This window comes from Eutrigla gurnardus, assembly GCF_963514095.1.
Source record: "Eutrigla gurnardus genome assembly, chromosome: 16".
Lineage (NCBI taxonomy): Eukaryota > Metazoa > Chordata > Actinopteri > Perciformes > Triglidae > Eutrigla > Eutrigla gurnardus.
The window spans coordinates 1,934,413-1,952,571 of NC_139927.1; the positions used below are offsets into that span (position 1 = coordinate 1,934,413).

The 18,159-nt window shown below is 50.7% G+C and overlaps 2 protein-coding genes and 2 long non-coding RNA genes across 7 annotated transcripts; 2 read left to right on the top strand and 2 right to left on the bottom strand.

Annotated features, from left to right (window-relative positions):
* Window positions 1–9: 9 nt before the first annotated feature.
* ints9 (integrator complex subunit 9) lies at window positions 10–11,788 on the bottom strand. The gene is made up of 17 exons (XM_084030999.1): window positions 11,643–11,788; window positions 11,216–11,343; window positions 11,062–11,122; window positions 10,906–10,968; window positions 10,285–10,424; window positions 10,120–10,206; window positions 9,885–10,005; window positions 9,645–9,779; window positions 7,944–8,055; window positions 7,639–7,819; window positions 3,897–3,957; window positions 3,244–3,415; window positions 1,974–2,098; window positions 1,517–1,684; window positions 1,346–1,444; window positions 1,119–1,256; window positions 10–1,017 (listed from the first exon to the last, which is right to left on the bottom strand). Exons 1-17 carry the CDS (start codon window positions 11,649–11,651, stop codon window positions 841–843), a joined length of 1,977 nt encoding a protein of 658 aa, XP_083887125.1. The 5' UTR covers window positions 11,652–11,788; the 3' UTR covers window positions 10–840.
* LOC311027169 lies at window positions 3,938–5,040 on the top strand. The gene is made up of 3 exons (XR_014598571.1): window positions 3,938–4,079; window positions 4,871–4,901; window positions 5,006–5,040. It is a non-coding gene; the product is annotated as an uncharacterized lncRNA (long non-coding RNA).
* Window positions 3,962–6,510, bottom strand: LOC311027170. Its single transcript, XR_014598572.1, has 5 exons — window positions 5,650–6,510; window positions 5,496–5,582; window positions 5,251–5,280; window positions 4,986–5,047; window positions 3,962–4,090 (listed from the first exon to the last, which is right to left on the bottom strand). It is a non-coding gene; the product is annotated as an uncharacterized lncRNA (long non-coding RNA).
* Window positions 11,789–12,104: 316 nt separating the features above from the next.
* Window positions 12,105–17,592, top strand: pla2g7 (phospholipase A2, group VII (platelet-activating factor acetylhydrolase, plasma)). 4 transcript variants are annotated; one of them, XM_084031015.1, is made up of 11 exons: window positions 12,105–12,256; window positions 12,613–12,758; window positions 13,061–13,211; window positions 13,379–13,472; window positions 13,571–13,639; window positions 15,380–15,551; window positions 15,706–15,819; window positions 16,330–16,421; window positions 16,498–16,668; window positions 16,747–16,895; window positions 16,967–17,592. In XM_084031015.1, the coding sequence occupies exons 2-11, from the start codon at window positions 12,663–12,665 to the stop codon at window positions 17,065–17,067; spliced, it is 1,209 nt and encodes a 402-aa protein (XP_083887141.1). In that variant the 5' UTR covers window positions 12,105–12,256; window positions 12,613–12,662; the 3' UTR covers window positions 17,068–17,592. The 4 variants fall into 4 exon arrangements, with proteins under 4 accessions (XP_083887141.1, XP_083887138.1, XP_083887139.1 ...); XM_084031012.1 differs by having other exon boundaries at window positions 12,117–12,361; XM_084031013.1 differs by having other exon boundaries at window positions 12,117–12,343.
* The last annotated feature ends 567 nt before the right edge of the window (window positions 17,593–18,159 follow it).

An 18,159-nucleotide genomic window follows, 5' to 3' on the forward strand; every position in this document is an offset into this window, starting at 1 on the left:
ACACACACACACACACACACACACACACACACACACACACACACACACACACACACACACACACACACACACACACACACACACACACACACACACACACACACACACACACAGTCCTGTTTTACTGTCCACACCTGCTGAACGGCCACTAAACCACCATGACCCCGGGTCTCTGGTCCAAGCTGACCCCCATGTGAGTCAGCGGTCTGTGATCTGGTCCCTGAGTGTATGATGCAAGTAATACTAATGTAGTGCACTTATTGTAACATATTGTATATTAAAACACATGATTTCATGTACTTTATTATTACATGTACTTTATTATTACATGTACTTTTATTATTACATGTACTTTAGCTGCATGAAAACCAATTAAATATTTTGTGACACAAATAAGAAGCGTCCTGGATTCATGTTTAATGTGACAAACAGACAGTCAGGTCAAAGGTCAGCTGGTCCAGGGCTCATCAGCTGGAACATTAATATTCAGTCAGTCCACCTTCTGATTGGTCGGCTCACTCAGACCTCAGGAGAAGGTCTAGTCCTCCAGGATCCTGTTCATTGCCGTTGTGTAGTTAGAGAAGGCCACTTCCTGTTTAATGTGCAACACACACCATCTACAGGAAGTGGGAGGAGCTAAGTACGACCGATGATGTCATAGTCCAATATTCTAGAAAAATAAAGATTTTACATTCCGGTCGAACATGTACAGACGATGACGTCTGACCTTCTGCAGCGTTCGTCCGTTCCAGTTTCCTGAGTCTGCAGCGGAGAACACTCCAAAGCCGTCTGCTGGGTCATAGAGGACCCGGCACAAGACCAGGGAGACCAGGATCCGGGTCAGAGCTTCTGCAGGAAGCGCAGCACTAGGTCTCGCAGCGTGACGCGCAGAGACTCGTTGTTGTCACAGACGATGTGCGTGCCGTCCTCCTCCAGCTGGATCAGCGTGTCCTCCGCCTGCAGGTGCAGGATATGTCCGTCTGCCGTCTCCTCCACCTTCACCTCCGTCACGCCGTGCTGCAACACAAACACCGTCAGCTCATCAGAGACGTCTTAAAGGACAGGGTCCCTAAAACCAGAATGGGGGTCCCTAAAACCAGGATGGGGGTCCCACAGACCTTCTGCAGGGTGGCCAGGAAGGCCTCCAGGGGCACCGCTCCACTCAGCAGGGGTTTGGGGGCCAGCACCACGGGAGGCTCCTCCATGACCCGCTTCCTCTTCTTGCTGGGGGCCACTGGAGGGGGTTTGGGCACCGACTGGCAACACAGCAGAGGGAATCAAACGTCTTCCACATGTACACGTCCGTCTGCACATCTACGTTGTGGTGCACCGTCTCAAAGCTCACCTGCAGAGTGTGTTTGTTGTCCTTGGAGTGCAACACGGCCGACACGGTTGCCAGGGAGACGCCCGGTTTGACCTCCGAGGGCACCAGGGAGTTGGCCAGCTGCGGATCAAACAGAGCGTTAGGCTCTTGGTGTGGTTCAGGGACCGGTTCAGGGACAACCATGTGACTCACCTCTGGCAGGATGTAGACGCGCTCGTAACGGCGCCTGAAGGGCAGGTTGAGCACGGAGCAGCGCCGGTAGGGCATGGGGGGCGGCTGCAGCTCCAGCATCAGGTCTGAGCGGTGGGACTGGGTCTGGGGGGGCTGCGTGTACTGCTCTGGACAGACCACATGGAGCGGCTGCAGGACGCCACAACGCTCATTAGTCTCACCAGGCTACATTAATAATACGTCCCTCTGAATCCATCTACTGCTTATTACACCATGTTCATGAAGGAGTCGTTACCATGACAACGGCACTGCTGAGTCACTCTGTTCTCAATTCATTCATTATGTTCAGTAATGGATGAATTCATATGCAGCTGCAGCTCTACGTGGCAGACGGGTGCGGTGTGACAGACAGGTGCGGTGTGACAGACAGGTGCGGTGTGACAGACGGGTGCGGTGTGACAGACGGGTGCTACCGTACCTGGACCTCCTTCAGCAGCTTGGAGACCTGGTGGAAGTTGAGCCGCGTGTCGATGGGACAGTAAACACACTTCATGGCCAACGGCTGGTAGGGAGCCAACGCATCCAGGTAGGAGAAGTCTGGTTCTGGGGGACGAGGAGAGTCAGGGGTCAGAGGCGTCTGGTTCTGGGGGACGAGGAGAGTCAGGGGTCAGAGGCGTCTGGTTCTGGGGGACGAGGAGAGTCAGGGGTCAGAGGCGTCTGGTTCTGGGGGACGAGGAGAGTCAGGGGTCAGAGGCGTCTGGTTCTGGGGGACGAGGAGAGTCAGGGGTCAGAGGAGTCTGGTTCTGGGGGACGAGGAGAGTCAGGGGTCAGAGGAGTCTGGTTCTGGGGGACGAGGAGAGTCAGGGGTCAGAGGAGTCTGGTTCTGGGGGACGAGGAGAGTCAGGGGTCAGAGGAGTCTGGTTCTGGGGGACGAGGAGAGTCAGGGGTCAGAGGAGTCTGGTTCTGGGGGACGAGGAGAGTCAGGGGTCAGAGGAGTCTGGTTCTGGGGGATGAGAAGAGTCAGGGGTCAGAGGAGTCTGGTTCTGGGGGACGAGGAGAGTCAGGGGTCAGAGGAGTCTGGTTCTGGGGGACGAGGAGAGTCAGGGGTCAGAGGCGTCTGGTTCTGGGGGACGAGGAGAGTCAGGGGTCAGAGGAGTCTGGTTCTGGGGGACGAGGAGAGTCAGGGGTCAGAGGAGTCTGGTTCTCGGGGACGAAGAGAGTCAGGGGTCAGAGGAGTCTGGTTCTGGGGGACGAAGAGAGTCAGGGGTCAGAGGAGTCTGGTTCTGGGGGACGAGGAGAGTCAGGGGTCAGAGGAGTCTGGTTCTGGGGGATGAGAAGAGTCAGGGGTCAGAGGAGTCTGGTTCTGGGGGACGAGGAGAGTCAGGGGTCAGAGGAGTCTGGTTCTGGGGGGACGAGGAGAGTCAGGGGTCAGAGGCGTCTGGTTCTGGGGGGACGAGGAGAGTCAGGGGTCAGAGGAGTCAGTCTCAGTCAGTTTCAGTTCCATCTTAATTAAATAACCCCAAATCACTTTTTAGACCCAGAAGGTTGTGATCGTAAATCAAGTCTCCCTGAATAAAAATCTTAAAATAAATATTCTATTAAATGTATTATATCAAATTAATCATTACAATTATTAATATACAGTATATTTAAAATGTATATCTATCCTTTATAAAAACTAATGACGATGGGGGTGTTGGAGGTCTGTAGTGGACTCGTGGTCCCAGCGCTTCATGAGTGGAGGTTACCGGTGAAGATGATGGTGTTCAGGCTGGACCGGCCCCACAGCTCCATGAAGTGGACCACGTCTCCAAAGCGCAGCGATGGGTGTCCGGTGAAGACCACGCAGGGCTGCCGGAACTCGCTGCTGAAGTCTCCGTGGATGCTGGGGTAGTGCTTCAGCTTGTTGGTCTGGATCAGCTGGAACCATCACACTGTTAGCATAGCTTAGCACCCCTCAGCCAGACTCCATTCAGAAAACCAGCATTTTAAAAGTAGTTAGCATAGCTTAGCACCCATCAGCCAGACTCCATTCAGAAAACCAGCATTTTAAAAGTAGTTAGCTTAGCCTAGCACCCATCAGCCAGACTCCATTCAGAAAACCAGCATTTTAAAAGTAGTTAGCTTAGCCTAGCACCCATCAGCCAGACTCCATTCAGAAAACCAGCATTTTAAAAGTAGTTAGCTTAGCATAGGCACCGCCTCCTCATTGGTGCTAGGCCCCGCCTCCTCTCTGGTGCTAGGCCCCGTCTCCTCTCATTCAGCATGCAGACCAAACCACCGATCATCATCGTCTGCACACTGTTAACATGTAAAGTGGGTCCAGGTTTCTCAGCGCTAACACCAGCATCAGGATCAGAGGGTCCTCGATCCTGTTGGACTGGAGGGCATCAGGACTCACCTCTGCATGGGGGAAGGGGGGCTCTGGGAGGTACACCTTGGACTGCTTGTTGTGGCAGAGCCTGGAAGGGGAACACGGGATGAGAATGAATACGGGTCAGCTGACCAGCGGCGGCGCTGATGTCACCGTTAGTCTTTACTGTATTTAGATGAATCCTCACAACTCAGACTAGTTAAAGAGCAGGTCCACTCAGACTAGTTAAAGAGCAGGTCCACTCAGACTAGTTAAAGAGCAGGTCCACTCAGACTAGTTAAAGAGCAGGTCCACTCAGACTAGTTAAAGAGCAGGTCCACTCAGACTCTCAAAAACCAATGAGATGTCACCACTGCGGCATCCTGAGAAAACACAACCTTCTTGCATTTGAAAACTTTATAATTTACTGTCATATCAGACTCGTTTTTAAATGTCTTCATAACTGTGTATCATCCCTGTTTTCTGCACTGATAAAAAGACGCTGTAGCTCAAGCCGAGTAAACACACGAGCCTCCCACAATGGTGAATGCATTGTTCCCAAGTGTACAACATCATTTGGACAGTCTGCCTTTTCAATAAAAGGGGTTAACCTATGGAACACTTTACCCACTCATCTGAAACTGGAGACTGACACAAACTCGTTTAACAGAGGACTAAAAGCATGGTTTAAAGCAAAACAACAATGCTCACATGTATAAATATGGACTTTTTTATTGTTACTATTTTGATTTCTGTTTGCTCAATCTCCTCTCGTTGATCTTGTGCTCTGTATTTTTTAGTATGCTACTGTCATGATGTAGTGTCCTGCACTTGGTTTTATCTATACTGTTGATAATATGTTCTGTATTTTTAGATTAGCCGCCTATGGACTGGTGTTGAAAATTAGCACTTGTGCTAAACACACCCAAGCAAAGCATCTGGTCTGTCTACTGGAACAGTCTTAATGTATTTGTGATGTCCATATCAAATAAATAAACATAACATAACTAGTTAAAGAGCAGGTCCTCACCACTCAGACTAGTAAAAGAGCAGGTCCACTCAGACTAGTTAAAGAGCAGGTCCACTCAGACTAGTTAAAGAGCAGGTCCACTCAGACTAGTTAAAGAGCAGGTCCACTCAGACTAGTTAAAGAGCAGGTCCTCACCACTCAGACTAGTTAAAGAGCAGGTCCACTCAGACTAGTTAAAGAGCAGGTCCACTCAGACTAGTTAAAGAGCAGGTCCACTCAGACTAGTAAAAGAGCAGGTCCACTCAGACTAGTTAAAGAGCAGGTCCACTCAGACTAGTAAAAGAGCAGGTCCACTCAGACTAGTTAAAGAGCAGGTCCACTCAGACTAGTAAAAGAGCAGGTCCACTCAGACTATTTAAAGAGCAGGTCCACTCAGACTAGTTAAAGAGCAGGTCCTCACCACTCAGACTAGTTAAAGAGCAGGTCCACTCAGACTAGTTAAAGAGCAGGTCCACTCAGACTAGTAAAAGAGCAGGTCCACTCAGACTAGTAAAAGAGCAGGTCCACTCAGACTAGTTAAAGAGCAGGTCCACTCAGACTAGTTAAAGAGCAGGTCCACTCAGACTAGTTAAAGAGCAGGTCCACTCAGACTAGTTAAAGAGCAGGTCCACTCAGACTAGTTAAAGAGCAGGTCCTCACCACTCAGACTAGTTAAAGAGCAGGTCCTCACCACTCAGACTAGTTAAAGAGCAGGTCCACTCAGACTAGTTAAAGAGCAGGTCCACTCAGACTAGTTAAAGAGCAGGTCCACTCACACTAGCAAACATGGACTCTGTCCACAGGAAAGGACAGAGCCATCTGTACTTCCTGAGAAGGCTGCTGCGGATGTTCTACCAGTCTGTGGTGGCCAGCGTCCTCTTCTACGCTGTGGTTTGCTGGGGAGGAAGCAGCAAGAAGACGGACGCTGCCCGACTGGACAGACTGGTGAGGAGAGCTGGCTCTGTGGTGACAGTGGCAGAAAGAAGGACCCTGGACAAACTGCTGTCCATACTGGACAACCCTTCATCAGGCAGAGGAGTGTGTTCAGTGGTAGACTGCTGTCCCAATCCTGCTCCACCAACAGACTGAAGAACTCTTTCGTCCCCCTGGCCATCAGACTGTAAAACAGCTCTCAGTGATGGCAGGAGGCACAATAGTCAATGGACAAATCCTTTTGCACTACCTCCTGGACTCACTGTCATTGCCACGTCTGACTACCTCTGCTACATGCTGTGACTTTCACTCATTCATTAATTTAATTTAATTGTACACAGTCCTTTATCCCCATCTGTAGTTCTTCTCATATTTGTATTAACACTTTTACTTCTACTGTCACTTTATATTTTTAATAGAGTTTATATTGTATAAAACATTTTTACTTCTGCGGTCACTTTATAGTTGTAATATACACTCACCGGCCACTTTATTAGGTACACCGGTCCAACTGCTCGTTAACGCAAATGTCTAATCAGCCAATCACATGGCAGCAACTCAATGCATTTAGGCATGTAGACATGGTGAAGAGGATCTGCTGCAGTTCAACCCGAGCATCAGAATGGGGAAGAAAGGTGATTTAAGTGACTTTGAACGTGGCATGGTTGTTGGTGCCAGACGGGCTGGTCTGAGTATTTCAGAAACTGCTGATCTACTGGGATTTTCATGCACATCTCTAGGGTTTACAGAGGATGGTCCGAAAAAGAGAAAATATCCAGTGAGCAGCAGTTCTGTGGGCGACAATGCCTTGTTGATGCCAGAGGTCAGAGGAGAATGGCCAGACTGGTTCCAGCTGATAGAAAGGCAACAGTAACTCAAATAACCACTCGTTACAACCGAGGTATGCAGAAGAGCATCTCTGAACACAACACGTGGAACCTTGAGGCGGATGGGCTACAGCAGCAGAAGACCACACCGGGTGCCACTCCTGTCAGCTAAGAACAGGAAACGGAGGCTACAATTCACACAGGCTCACCAAAATTGGACAATAGAAGATTGGAAAAACGTTGCCTGGTCTGATGAGTCTGGATTTCTGCTGCGACATTCGGATGGTAGGGTCAGAATTTGGCGTCAACAACATGAAAGCATGGATCCATCCTGCCTTGTATCAACGGTTCAGGCTGGTGATGGTGGTGTAATGGTGTGGGGGATATTTTCTTAGCACACTTTGGGCCCATTAGTACCAATTGAGCATCGTGTCAACGCCACAGCCTACCTGAGTATTGTTGCTGACCATGTCCATCCCTTTATGACCACAGTGTACCCATCTTCTGATGGCCTCTTCCAGCAGGATAACGCGCCATGTCATAAAGCGTGAATCATCTGAGACTGGTTTCTTGAACATGACAATGAGTTCCATGTACTCTAATGGCCTCCACAGTCACCAGATCTCCATCCAATAGAGCACCTTTGGGATGTGGTGGAACGGGAGATTGGCATCATGGATGTGCAGCCGACAAATCTGCAGCAACTGCGTGATGCTATCATGTCAATATGGACCAAACTCTCTGAGGAATGTTTCCAGTACCTTGTTGAATCTATGCCACCAAGGATTAAGGCAGTTCTGAAGGCAAAAGGGGGTCCAACCCGGTACTAGCAAGGTGTACCGGGTTGTGGCCGGTGAGTGTAGTTTATAGTTTGTATAAAAATACATTTTATTTCTAACTCTAATGTATGTTTAATGTATGTTACTGCTACTGGATGCTTGAATTTCCTTCGGGATTAATAAAGTATGTATGTATGTATGTATGTATGTATGTATCTACTAGTTAAAGAGCAGGTCCTCACCACTCAGCAAAGATCTGGGAGAACTCCAGTGAGCTGTTGGCGACGGGGGAGATGAAGTAGAAGGGCGTGGTCCCAAGGTTGGCGCTCTCGATGAACTGGTACAGACATTCCAGCAGGTCGTAGATCACGCCCGACGAGTAGCACGGCACCAGCACGTTGCCCCCGGCCCGGATCGTCATGGCTACGGACACAAACAGGAAACTCAAAACTAACTGGACCCAATTTGTCCAGGTCCCCCCCAACGTCTACAGACCGCCGAGCCTCCACAGGTGGGACCAGGTCTGAGTTCTACAGAGAACACCTACCGAGGTTGCTGCAGAATTCTCCCAGCATGCCGTCTGGGTTGGCGGTGGGCATCTGGGTCAGGCCAGTCAGGATAAGAACATCACTGTTCCTCAGGGAGCTCTGGTCCATTGGCTGGGAGCAGAGGAAGAGGAGCAGAAGAAGAGGAGCAGAGGAAGAGGAGCAGAGGAAGTGGAGCAGAGGAAGAGGAGCAGAGGAAGAGGAGCAGAGGAAGAGGAGCAGAGGAAGGGGAGCAGAGGAAGAGGAGCAGAGGAAGGGGAGCAGATGAAGAGGAGCAGATGAAGGGGAGCAGATGAAGGGGAGCAGAGGAAGAGGAGCAGAGGAAGAGGAGCAGAGGAAGGGGAGCAGATGAAGGGGAGCAGAAGAAGAGGAGCAGAGGAAGAGGAGCAGAGGAAGTGGAGCAGAGGAAGAGGAGCAGAGGAAGTGGAGCAGAGGAAGAGGAGCAGAGGAAGGGGAGCAGAGGAAGGGGAGCAGAAGAAGAGGAGCAGAGGAAGAGGAGCAGAGGAAGTGGAGCAGAGGAAGAGGAGCAGAGGAAGTGGAGCAGAGGAAGAGGAGCAGAGGAAGAGGAGCAGAGGAAGTGGAGCAGAGGAAGAGGAGCAGAGGAAGTGGAGCAGAGGAAGTGGAGCAGAGGAAGGGGAGCAGAAGAAGAGGAGCAGATGAAGGGGAGCAGAAGAAGAGGAGCAGAGGAAGGGGAGCAGAAGAAGGGGAGCAAAGGAAGGGGAGCCGAGGAAGGGGAGCAGAGGAAGGGGAGCAAAGGAAGAGGAGCAGAGGAAGAGGAGCAGAGGAAGGGGAGCAAAGGAAGAGGAGCAGAAGAAGAGGAGCAGAAGAAGAGGAGCAGAGGAAGAGGAGCAGAGGAAGTGGAGCAGAGGAAGGGGAGCAGAAGAAGAGGAGCAGAGGAAGAGGAGCAGAGGAAGGGGAGCAGAGGAAGAGGAGCAGATGAAGGGGAGCAGAGGAAGAGGAGCAGAGGAAGAGGAGCAGAGGAAGGGGAGCAGAGGAAGGGGAGCAGAGGAAGAGGAGCAGAGGAAGAGGAGCAGATGAAGGGGAGCAGAGGAAGAGGAGCAGAGGAAGAGGAGCAGAAGAAGGGGAGCAGAAGAAGAGGAGCAGAGGAAGAGGAGCAGAGGAAGAGGAGCAGAGGAAGTGGAGCAGAGGAAGGGGAGCAGAGGAAGGGGAGCAGAAGAAGAGGAGCAGAGGAAGGGGAGCAGAAGAAGAGGAGCAAAGGAAGAGGAGCCGAGGAAGGGGAGCAGAAGAAGAGGAGCAAAGGAAGAGGAGCAGAGGAAGAGGAGCAGAGGAAGGGGAGCAGAGGAAGAGGAGCAGAGGAAGTGGAGCAGAGGAAGAGGAGCAGAGGAAGTGGAGCAGAGGAAGTGGAGCAGAGGAAGAGGAGCAGAGGAAGGGGAGCAGAGGAAGGGGAGCAGAAGAAGGGGAGCAGAAGAAGAGGAGCAGAGGAAGAGGAGCAGAGGAAGAGGAGCAGAGGAAGTGGAGCAGAGGAAGAGGAGCAGAGGAAGTGGAGCAGAGGAAGAGGAGCAGAGGAAGTGGAGCAGAGGAAGGGGAGCAGAGGAAGAGGAGCAGATGATATTAGGGAGACCTGATGACTTAGGATCTTAGTTAAGAACAGTAAGGCCAGGTGGACCATGTGGTTCGGTAAAACTAGGTGGTCTGGTAAGACCAGGTGGACCATGTGGTCCGGTGAGACCAGGTGGACCTACCTGTGGATGTGTGGTGAGCAGCGATGAACCGGACACATACGAGACCTTCTCGTGGTGAGACTGGATGATCCAGTTGGAGCTTCCCAATGAGTAACCGGAGCTCAACGGGGAGACCTGGACGGCTCCGAACAGCTCCTGTAGTCCCCACGAGAACCCAGACCCAGAACACAGAACGGAGCATCCTCATTAGTCAGTCCTTCCTCTGTTCTCTGGTCTGAGTCAGAAAAGAGAAGTTCTCACCACTTTCTGTGAATAACCGACCAGCTGCACTTTGCTGAGGGCCGAGTTCACCTCCTGCATGCTGTAGCTCCGCCTCCACGCCCACACGTCCACCGTGTCCTTCAGGGGCCCCGGGAGCATCCTGTCATCATCATCACAGCATGACATCATCATCACACCATTACATCAGCACATCCTGATGATGTTATCCTCTCGTGGAGTCACATGTTCTACTGAATGAGTGAACGTCACCGACCGTTGCACATCCTTGTTCTTCCAGCAGGTGGCAGACTGAGCTTTGGGGACTCTCTCCATGAAGTTCACCAGCTCTTCCATCAGCAGTCTGAGGAAACCAACAACCATCAGCACATGTTGTACCCCCGCCAGCCAATCCCCCCCCCCCCCCCCCCCCCCCGCGTACCGGCCGATCTGCAGCGTGGGCTCGGTGGCGTAGACAGTCCCAGTGAAGCCGGTGTGCTCGGTGATGTAGGGCAGCGCCATCATACAGTGGTAGTTGGAGATGAGGATGACGTCGATGGTGGACAGGTCCAGCAGTTCCCTCTGAGGATGACATGGATTATGAGAGATTAAAGATTATTAGAGATTAAAGATTTTCAGAGTTACACCAGAGCACCGACTGGAATTTACATCTGAACTGTATTAAGTTTGAGCTTCTATTCACACAATGAAATAAACTACAACTGTCAGACCACCACCCGGGTCCCTGTTCTAGTCTCGTTCTTTACACTAGTAACCGTACGAGTCTCGTACTTTCATACTTTACACTAGTAACCGTACGAGTCTCGTACTTTCATACTTTACACTAGTAACCGTACGAGTCTCGTACTTTCATACTTTACACTAGTAACCGTACGAGTCTCGTACTTTCATACTTTACACTAGTAACCGTACGAGTCTCGTACTTTCATACTTTACACTAGTAACCGTACGAGTCTCGTACTTTCATACTTTACACTAGTTACCGTACGAGTCTCGTACTTTCATACTTTACACTAGTTACTGTACGAGTCTTGTACTTTACCTCGGGGAGACAGAACTCGGGCTGCGAGTCCACAAACACTCGTCCTGCACACTCCTTCAGCTCCTAGAGAGAAATGGTGTGATTACCTCTGCAGCTCCTCTGCTTCATCACACACACACACACACACTGAAATATGAAACAACAGGAACATCTGACCTTCTCCAGGTTCACCGCTGCATCCTTGGACATCCAGCTGGGGAGCTTGGAGAGTCTGGGGCTGAAAAAGATCCATTCATAGTGATCCAAGTCTACCGCCAATCAATCAATCAATCAATCGATTATGGTGATGGTGGAGGAAGCACCCACTCACCTGTGCACAAGAGGAAGCGGCAGGAAGTGGAGCACGGAGGTGGTGTCCAGCCCGCAGTCCAGCATGATGGTGGTGGACTTGAACTTGAGGACATTGCAGGGCAGTGTGGGATGACCGGACAGGCAGTACTGCGGAGGACGGGAAGCGATGAGGGACATACGTGACGTCCGCAGAGCGGAAGCGGAACAAGCATCACATTTCGTCACACAGAGAGCTATGACGTGTGCGGGACTCCGCTCACATCAACAGTGTACAGTGTGGCTGTTAGCTGCCTTGCTAACGTTAGCCACAGTGGATGTTGACGTTAGCTGCTAAGCTAACATAGTAGCTATAGGCTCAGATTACGCGGAGCCGTGTGATATCGCGTTGTTACCGTCAGCTGGGTGGAAGTGCCCACTTTAAGTATGTTTACATTCCGTTAACTCACCAGCTTCATGTCCACCGCTGATCCAGTCCTTTATTTAGCCGAGTCCGCTAACGGTGGATCCTTCTACGGGGGTCCGGAGACTCGCTTGTTTCTAGGACTGATGCTCTCTGCTGCCCTTTACTGGAGCGGAGGGGTTATTGCACCTCGGGAGTCCAAAACAAAAGGAGAAGACCTGACGCACAAAATATGAACATCAATATGAACCAACGCATTGACCTCCAGGCTGCAGGGACGTGGGTCTGATTCGGTGTCTCTGACCGGACCCGGAACAGTTCGGCCCGTTCTACGTGGACCCTGGAGACCAGACGCCGAGATGCCTGCACTGTGACGATAGTGAGCCGCTGAGAGCCGGAAGTAGCTGCCCGGCGGTGAGATGACTCAACCCGCCCCATGCACTGCTCTGGTTCAGCCTCCTCCCATGCTAACAGCGGCTAGCGGCTACACTGCCAGCCCCTCCCCGGTGACTCAGACCGGGCTGCCGTTCATTAACCCGGGAATCAAACGCGCTACGTGGAAATGTTACTGAAGTGACGTCGTGACCGTGGCAGCCAGCTCCTCCCGTGTCTGTTCTTATCGGTGTGTTTGTGGCCAGCAGCTGAGCGGAGGGTGCCGAGGTAAGAACCCACGGAGGTCGGTGTCGGCTCATGGAGGACTCGTCCAGGTCCTAGTCAACAGAAGACACGCCAGGTGTGACACGCCAGGTGAACCCGACACACTCGGTACTTCCGCTGACCGCCGTCGCTTCATAGTGTTAGTTTGTTGTTCTGAAGCTCATTAACATGAAGTCTAACGGTGTACAGCCAGTCTGCTGTCCAATTTCCCCGGAGTGACGTCACTCAGTGGCTCTACTCTCAGACCTGGTTTCTGTCCAGTTGTTGTCGCCATGCTGAGTCATGTTTCACTGGTTCGTGTCCAGTGGTGTTGTCGCCATGCTGAGTCATGTTTCACTGGTTTGTGCCCAACTGACTAGATTTGAGCCGACCAGGTCAGCTCAGAGGAGGAGCGCTTGCTTTCCTCACCATGGGGAACTCCTGCAGTAACAACCTGGGGATCCCGGCAGCCAAAGGGCCCCACGCCGTCGGCTGCACCGACTTCATGATGGACCACAGTGCTCAGGTGAGACCAGACATACCCTCCTCATCATCACGTAAACCCGATCACAAACATCCTGGAACCACTTTGAGATTATTATAGATTATTAGATTGTGTCGTCTTTGTTTAGTGAAAAATCTGTAAATGAAGATGATCATAAATCATGACCTCACGTTGCCTCTAAACTCACACCTGTAACCGGAGAGGGAACCGGATGGTCTCAGCGGGTCGGGTCAGACCTGCACCAAGACCACGTTGGTAACCCCCTGAAGCGTCAGCAGGTCTAACTGAGACGTCCTGATTGGTCTGTCGTGTCACTTCAACAGGGCACCTTTTTCCGCCTCTACTACCCTTGTCAAAAGAGTGACCAGGCAGAGAAACCAGATTGGGTCCCAAGCATGGAGTACTTCAACGGCCTGGCGGACTTCATGAAGATCAGCAGGACCCTCGGTGAACGGATCTTCAACTACCTCTTTGGTAACAACATCTCACATCTCCTCCAAACGCTTTTATATCTAACAAATGTTTCCATCACCAGTAAACCTGCTGAACTGGTCCCAGACTAGCACCCGACCCTGAGACCGGCCCCTGATCCCAGACCAGTGTCATGATGTCCATCATATTTAACGCGTTTGTTCTTTTAGGGTCCTACAAGATTCCGGCTGCCGTCGACGCTCCATTTCAGTCGGACAAGAAGTGCCCCGTCGTGGTCTTCTCCCACGGCCTCGGAGCCTTCCGGTACGCAGACACACTGCTTCACTATTGGCTCATTATGAACGTGGGTATTATGGGGTGCCCTGCTCACCCGTGGGTGCTGTCTCCCTGTTGTCTCCTAGGACCTTGTACTCGGCCATCTGTGCAGAACTGGCCTCACAGGGCTTCATCGTGGCCTCCGTGGAACACAGGTATGTATCATGGACCTTTCCTCCCCTTTAAAGCAGGCAGCGTCTGGTCGCCGAGGAAACAACGTATATGATCTTTAGGTGCTTGTAACTGGCGGCGCTGAGCGCTGGGAGCTCCATCGTCAGCCAAGCAAACAGGCCATGTTGATCTGGAGTGGAAAGCTGCTGCAGACAAAGCAGCGACCAGCTCATCACATTCTGTCCAGAGACAAGAGGACGATGGAGGAGGACTGAATGGACACAGCTGTCTGTCCTCATGGAGAGTACCAGTCATGTGACCATCGCCGGGAGACACTTTGTTCACTCGGTTGGAGGTCAGAGGTCAACCAGTCAATGCTCTGGTCACACGGCGTCGTTGGGTTGTTTAGTCTGAGACTACAAACTAACAGGTCCTTAAAGCTGCATCCTCTCTGCTGGCCACCAGGGGGCGACTCCTCTCTGGTTGTATAGAAGTTTATGAGAAAATGGTCCTACTTCTCTCTGCTGGCCACCAGGGGGCGACTCCTCTCTGGTTGTATAGAAGTCTATGAGAAAATGGTCCTACTTCTCTCTGCTGGCCACCAGGGGGCGACTCCTCTCTGGTTGTATAGAAGTTTATGAGAAAATGGTCCTACTTCTCTCTGCTGGCCACCAGGGGGCGACTCCTCTCTGGTTGTATAGAAGTTTATGAGAAAATGGTCCTACTTCTCTCTGCTGGCCACCAGGGGGCGACTCCTCTCTGGTTGTATAGAAGTCTATGAGAAAATGGTCCTACTTCTCTCTGCTGGCCACCAGGGGGCGACTCCTCTCTGGTTGTATAGAAGTCTATGAGAAAATGGTCCTACTTCTCTCTGCTGGCCACCAGGGGGCGACTCCTCTCTGGTTGTATAGAAGTCTATGAGAAAATGGTCCTACTTCTCTCTTGATGTATTATCTCAGTAAACATTGTAAACATGAGTTTATGGTCTCAATCTCTAGTTTCAAGTCTTCTTCAATCCAGCATGATGTTCATTTAGTACATTATGGTCCATTTAGAGTCCACCAGACCAGAAAGCAGGGGGGATGCTTTTGGGGGCGGGGCTTACCTGCTGTTTGACAGGTCACCACTATGGTTAGCTACTAAGATGACTTCAACACTTAGCTGTAAAGTTAATCATCAAGCTAAAAATGAAGCTAACTTTGTTAAAAGGTGAATTCTCTTTGAGTTGGAGTATGTGTGAAAGACGCAGAACTATGACGGTTAATCAATAATGATCACATGACCTGATCGTGAGCCATTGGTCTGCTGAATGTTTCCCACAGTCATCACAGAATAATTATCATTGCTACAGAATAAGAAGCTCAAACCGGTTCGTCTTCACCTCGTGTGAGAACTTGCAGATGTTGGAGGGAACAGCAACACACCAGCTACCAGTCTGACTGTTAAAATGGTTGTTTTATCAGTGGAGTCTGGTGTAGGTTTCAGCTTCAGCTCCGTTTATAGGTCCGACAGACAGACAAGTCTGACTAGAAAACCAGCAAGAACCCACATTGGAGAACCCGGATCATGTGAACTGGTTTCCTGCTCATCATCATGGAGACTTGGAGAACACATTTAACATTTATCTTGTATTGATGCAGGGAGATGAATGATTATTTGAGTTTTTGTTTTATGACACGATAGAAATACTTTAAACTAAATGTAAAGTCATACTAGTATTTCTGGAAGGTTATTTTGATGATTGTTAAGTCGTGTTGGAGATGGAGACCTGCTTCCTGTTTCAGGGACGAGTCAGCCTCCGCCACCTTCTACTTCCGGGAGAAGTCGGAGTCGGAGAAGGTGGCCAAGAAGCCGGCCAGAGCACCGGCCACTGCCGATGACCACCTGGTGACGGAGTGGATGTACTACCGCAGCCTGCAGCACGGGGAGAGCGAATTCCCCCTCCGGAGCAGACAGGTGACACAGGGACCACGACTAGCAGCAGCAGACCTGATTCCTCCTTTTAACGCCAAGGCTTCAGTTGGATTTACACAATGTGGTTCAGATCTCGCCACTTCCTGGTTTCTTCATCTGAAGTTTTTAAACGAGTTCCTTCCCCTCCAACCTCCAGGTGAAACAGAGAGCAGACGAGTGCATCCTGGCTCTGGACAAGCTGATCGAAATCAACTCAGGGATTTCAGTAAACAACGTTCTGCAAACTCGGTTTGACTGGACCACGTTGGAGGTAACCCACTCATTTAGTGGCAAAACCACAAGACCCAGGACAGGAAACCACTCAAGTTCTTCTTGCGTAGATCTTTGCAAGTCTGTGAGACGTTTCTAACATCAGTGTAATCAAACCTTTTTTACATCGTTATGGTGTCAAGGACATCTCTTTCCAAAGCTGAAGGTCATTAAACTGCCATTCTCTCTGCTGGCCACCAGGGGGTGGAAGTCTAAAGAAGTCTGTGAGAAAATGGTCCTACTTCTCTCTTGATGTATTATCTCAGTAAACATTGTAAACATGAGTTTATGGTCTCAATCTCTAGTTTCAAGTCTTCTTCAATCCAGCATGATGTTCATTTAGTACATTATGGTCCATTTAGAGTCCACCAGACCAGGAAGCAGGTGATGCTTTAGGGGGTGGGGCTACCGGCTGATTGACAGGTCTTCAGTCCAGCATGACGTTCACGTAGTACATGATGGTCCATTGTGCTGAGAGCAAAGCAGTGACCATAGTTTCCTCTTCTGACAGAACGCCATGGATCTGTGTCGGATCGCGGCGCTGGGTCATTCCTTCGGCGGCGCCACCGTGATCGAGGCTCTGTGTAAAGAGGTTAAGTTCAAGTACGTGGTCCCGCTGGCGCGTCCTCAAGGGTCTGGGGGAAGCAGTAGTGAATAATGAGCCGCTGTCTCCTGGCAGGTGTGGAGTCGCGCTGGACGCCTGGATGTTCCCGTTGGACGACGAGATCTTCCCCCGGGTCAAGCAGCCCATCTTCTTCATCAATTCAGAAAAGTTCCAGTGGGCAGGGAACATCAGTCGCATGAAGAAGCTGGAGTCGGCGGTCATCCAGCGGAAGATGATCACCATCAGGTAGATAGGTCAGGGTGGCGCTCGCTGCTTCTGCACACATCCAGCCTTTCCTGACCTCGGTGCCGTTTGCTCCTCCAGAGGCACAGTCCACCAGAGCTTCCCCGACTTCACCTTCCTCACAGGGAACTGGATCGGCAAGCTGATGAAGCTGAAGGGTGAGATCGACCCGGGGCTCGCCATTGACCTCTGCAACAAAGCTACGCTTGCCTTCCTGCAGCGCCATCTGGGTAAAATCAGGAAGTCACTCAGCAAGGTCAGATGTTCAGAGTGGCTCCTTGTTAAATTCTGGTTTCTGCAGGTCTACGGAGCCACTTTGACCAGTGGGACCCTCTGATAGATGGCCAGGACGAAAACCTCATTCAGGGGACCAACATCACCGTGCTTCAGTCAGCCATGTGAACCACCTTGCCTGCTGCAGGACCAGGAACAGCCAGGCCTCTGTGGCGTTCACAGACTGTAACAGAGAGAAAGATCACCTCTACCTCATCAGCAGGACAGAAACCACAGCGGAGCAGCGGCGCTTTCAGAGGCCTGAATGTTGCTAAAGTCTTCTTCGCTGTTGCTGAAATTAATTTGAGGAAATCATTTTTATCAGATGATTCTGCGGCTGCAGGAGCCTCCAGAGACCAGATCTACTATGATTGCAGTGGGATCCACGTTGAGCATTGCGTCCCCCCACAACATGCTTATATGATCTTAGATTTACTATTAATCAAGCAGAGAAATCAAACCCATCCATCCTGATAGAACGGAGGGCAGCTACACAGGAAGTCATCATTAACAGCTTACTAACAGGTTGCTTTAAGACCATGTGCCTTCAATCAGTACCGCCATCCTGGATCCTCCTGGATCCATGTAACCACCTTCTACTTTTATACCTCACTGTCTCAGATCTACAACAGAAACACAATCAATAAAATGAGTACAAAGAAACGTTCAGTCTGGTTGAGTTCAGTGTCTGTCTCGTCTGTGGCCGTTTTTTCAGCCAGTGAAGGAAGTGACCATATTTGGATCTGATGACCACAAGGTAATTAAATCGAGATTCTCCTCAGCTCAGAGGTCAGACCAATAAAGGGTCCAACCTTCTTTATCACGTTTCTGTCCTCAAAGCCCAGCCCAGACTGGGGGGGCCTACTGGTTCCAGTCTGGCCTGTGACCCCCCAGGACCCTGAGTTGCAGGAGAAACCACAGAAGGGAGACCACACACTACAGATGTGCACTCAGATTTATTGAGCCAACATAAATACATCTTCAACATGCAGATCCACACAGATACAGAAACGGAGTTAAACGCTGCGTTCACATCAAACACTCAGAGCAGCTTTCAAACAAAAGATTCATTCAAAGAATTACGTTAGTCGATCAGAACAGATCAGCTCCAACAAACCCAAATCCACAACTATGAACTTAGAGGACCGATCGGTAAATGGGTCAAATCAATACTTGAGACAGAATGAACACAAAGAGCTTGAACCTGTCGGCCAGTGACCT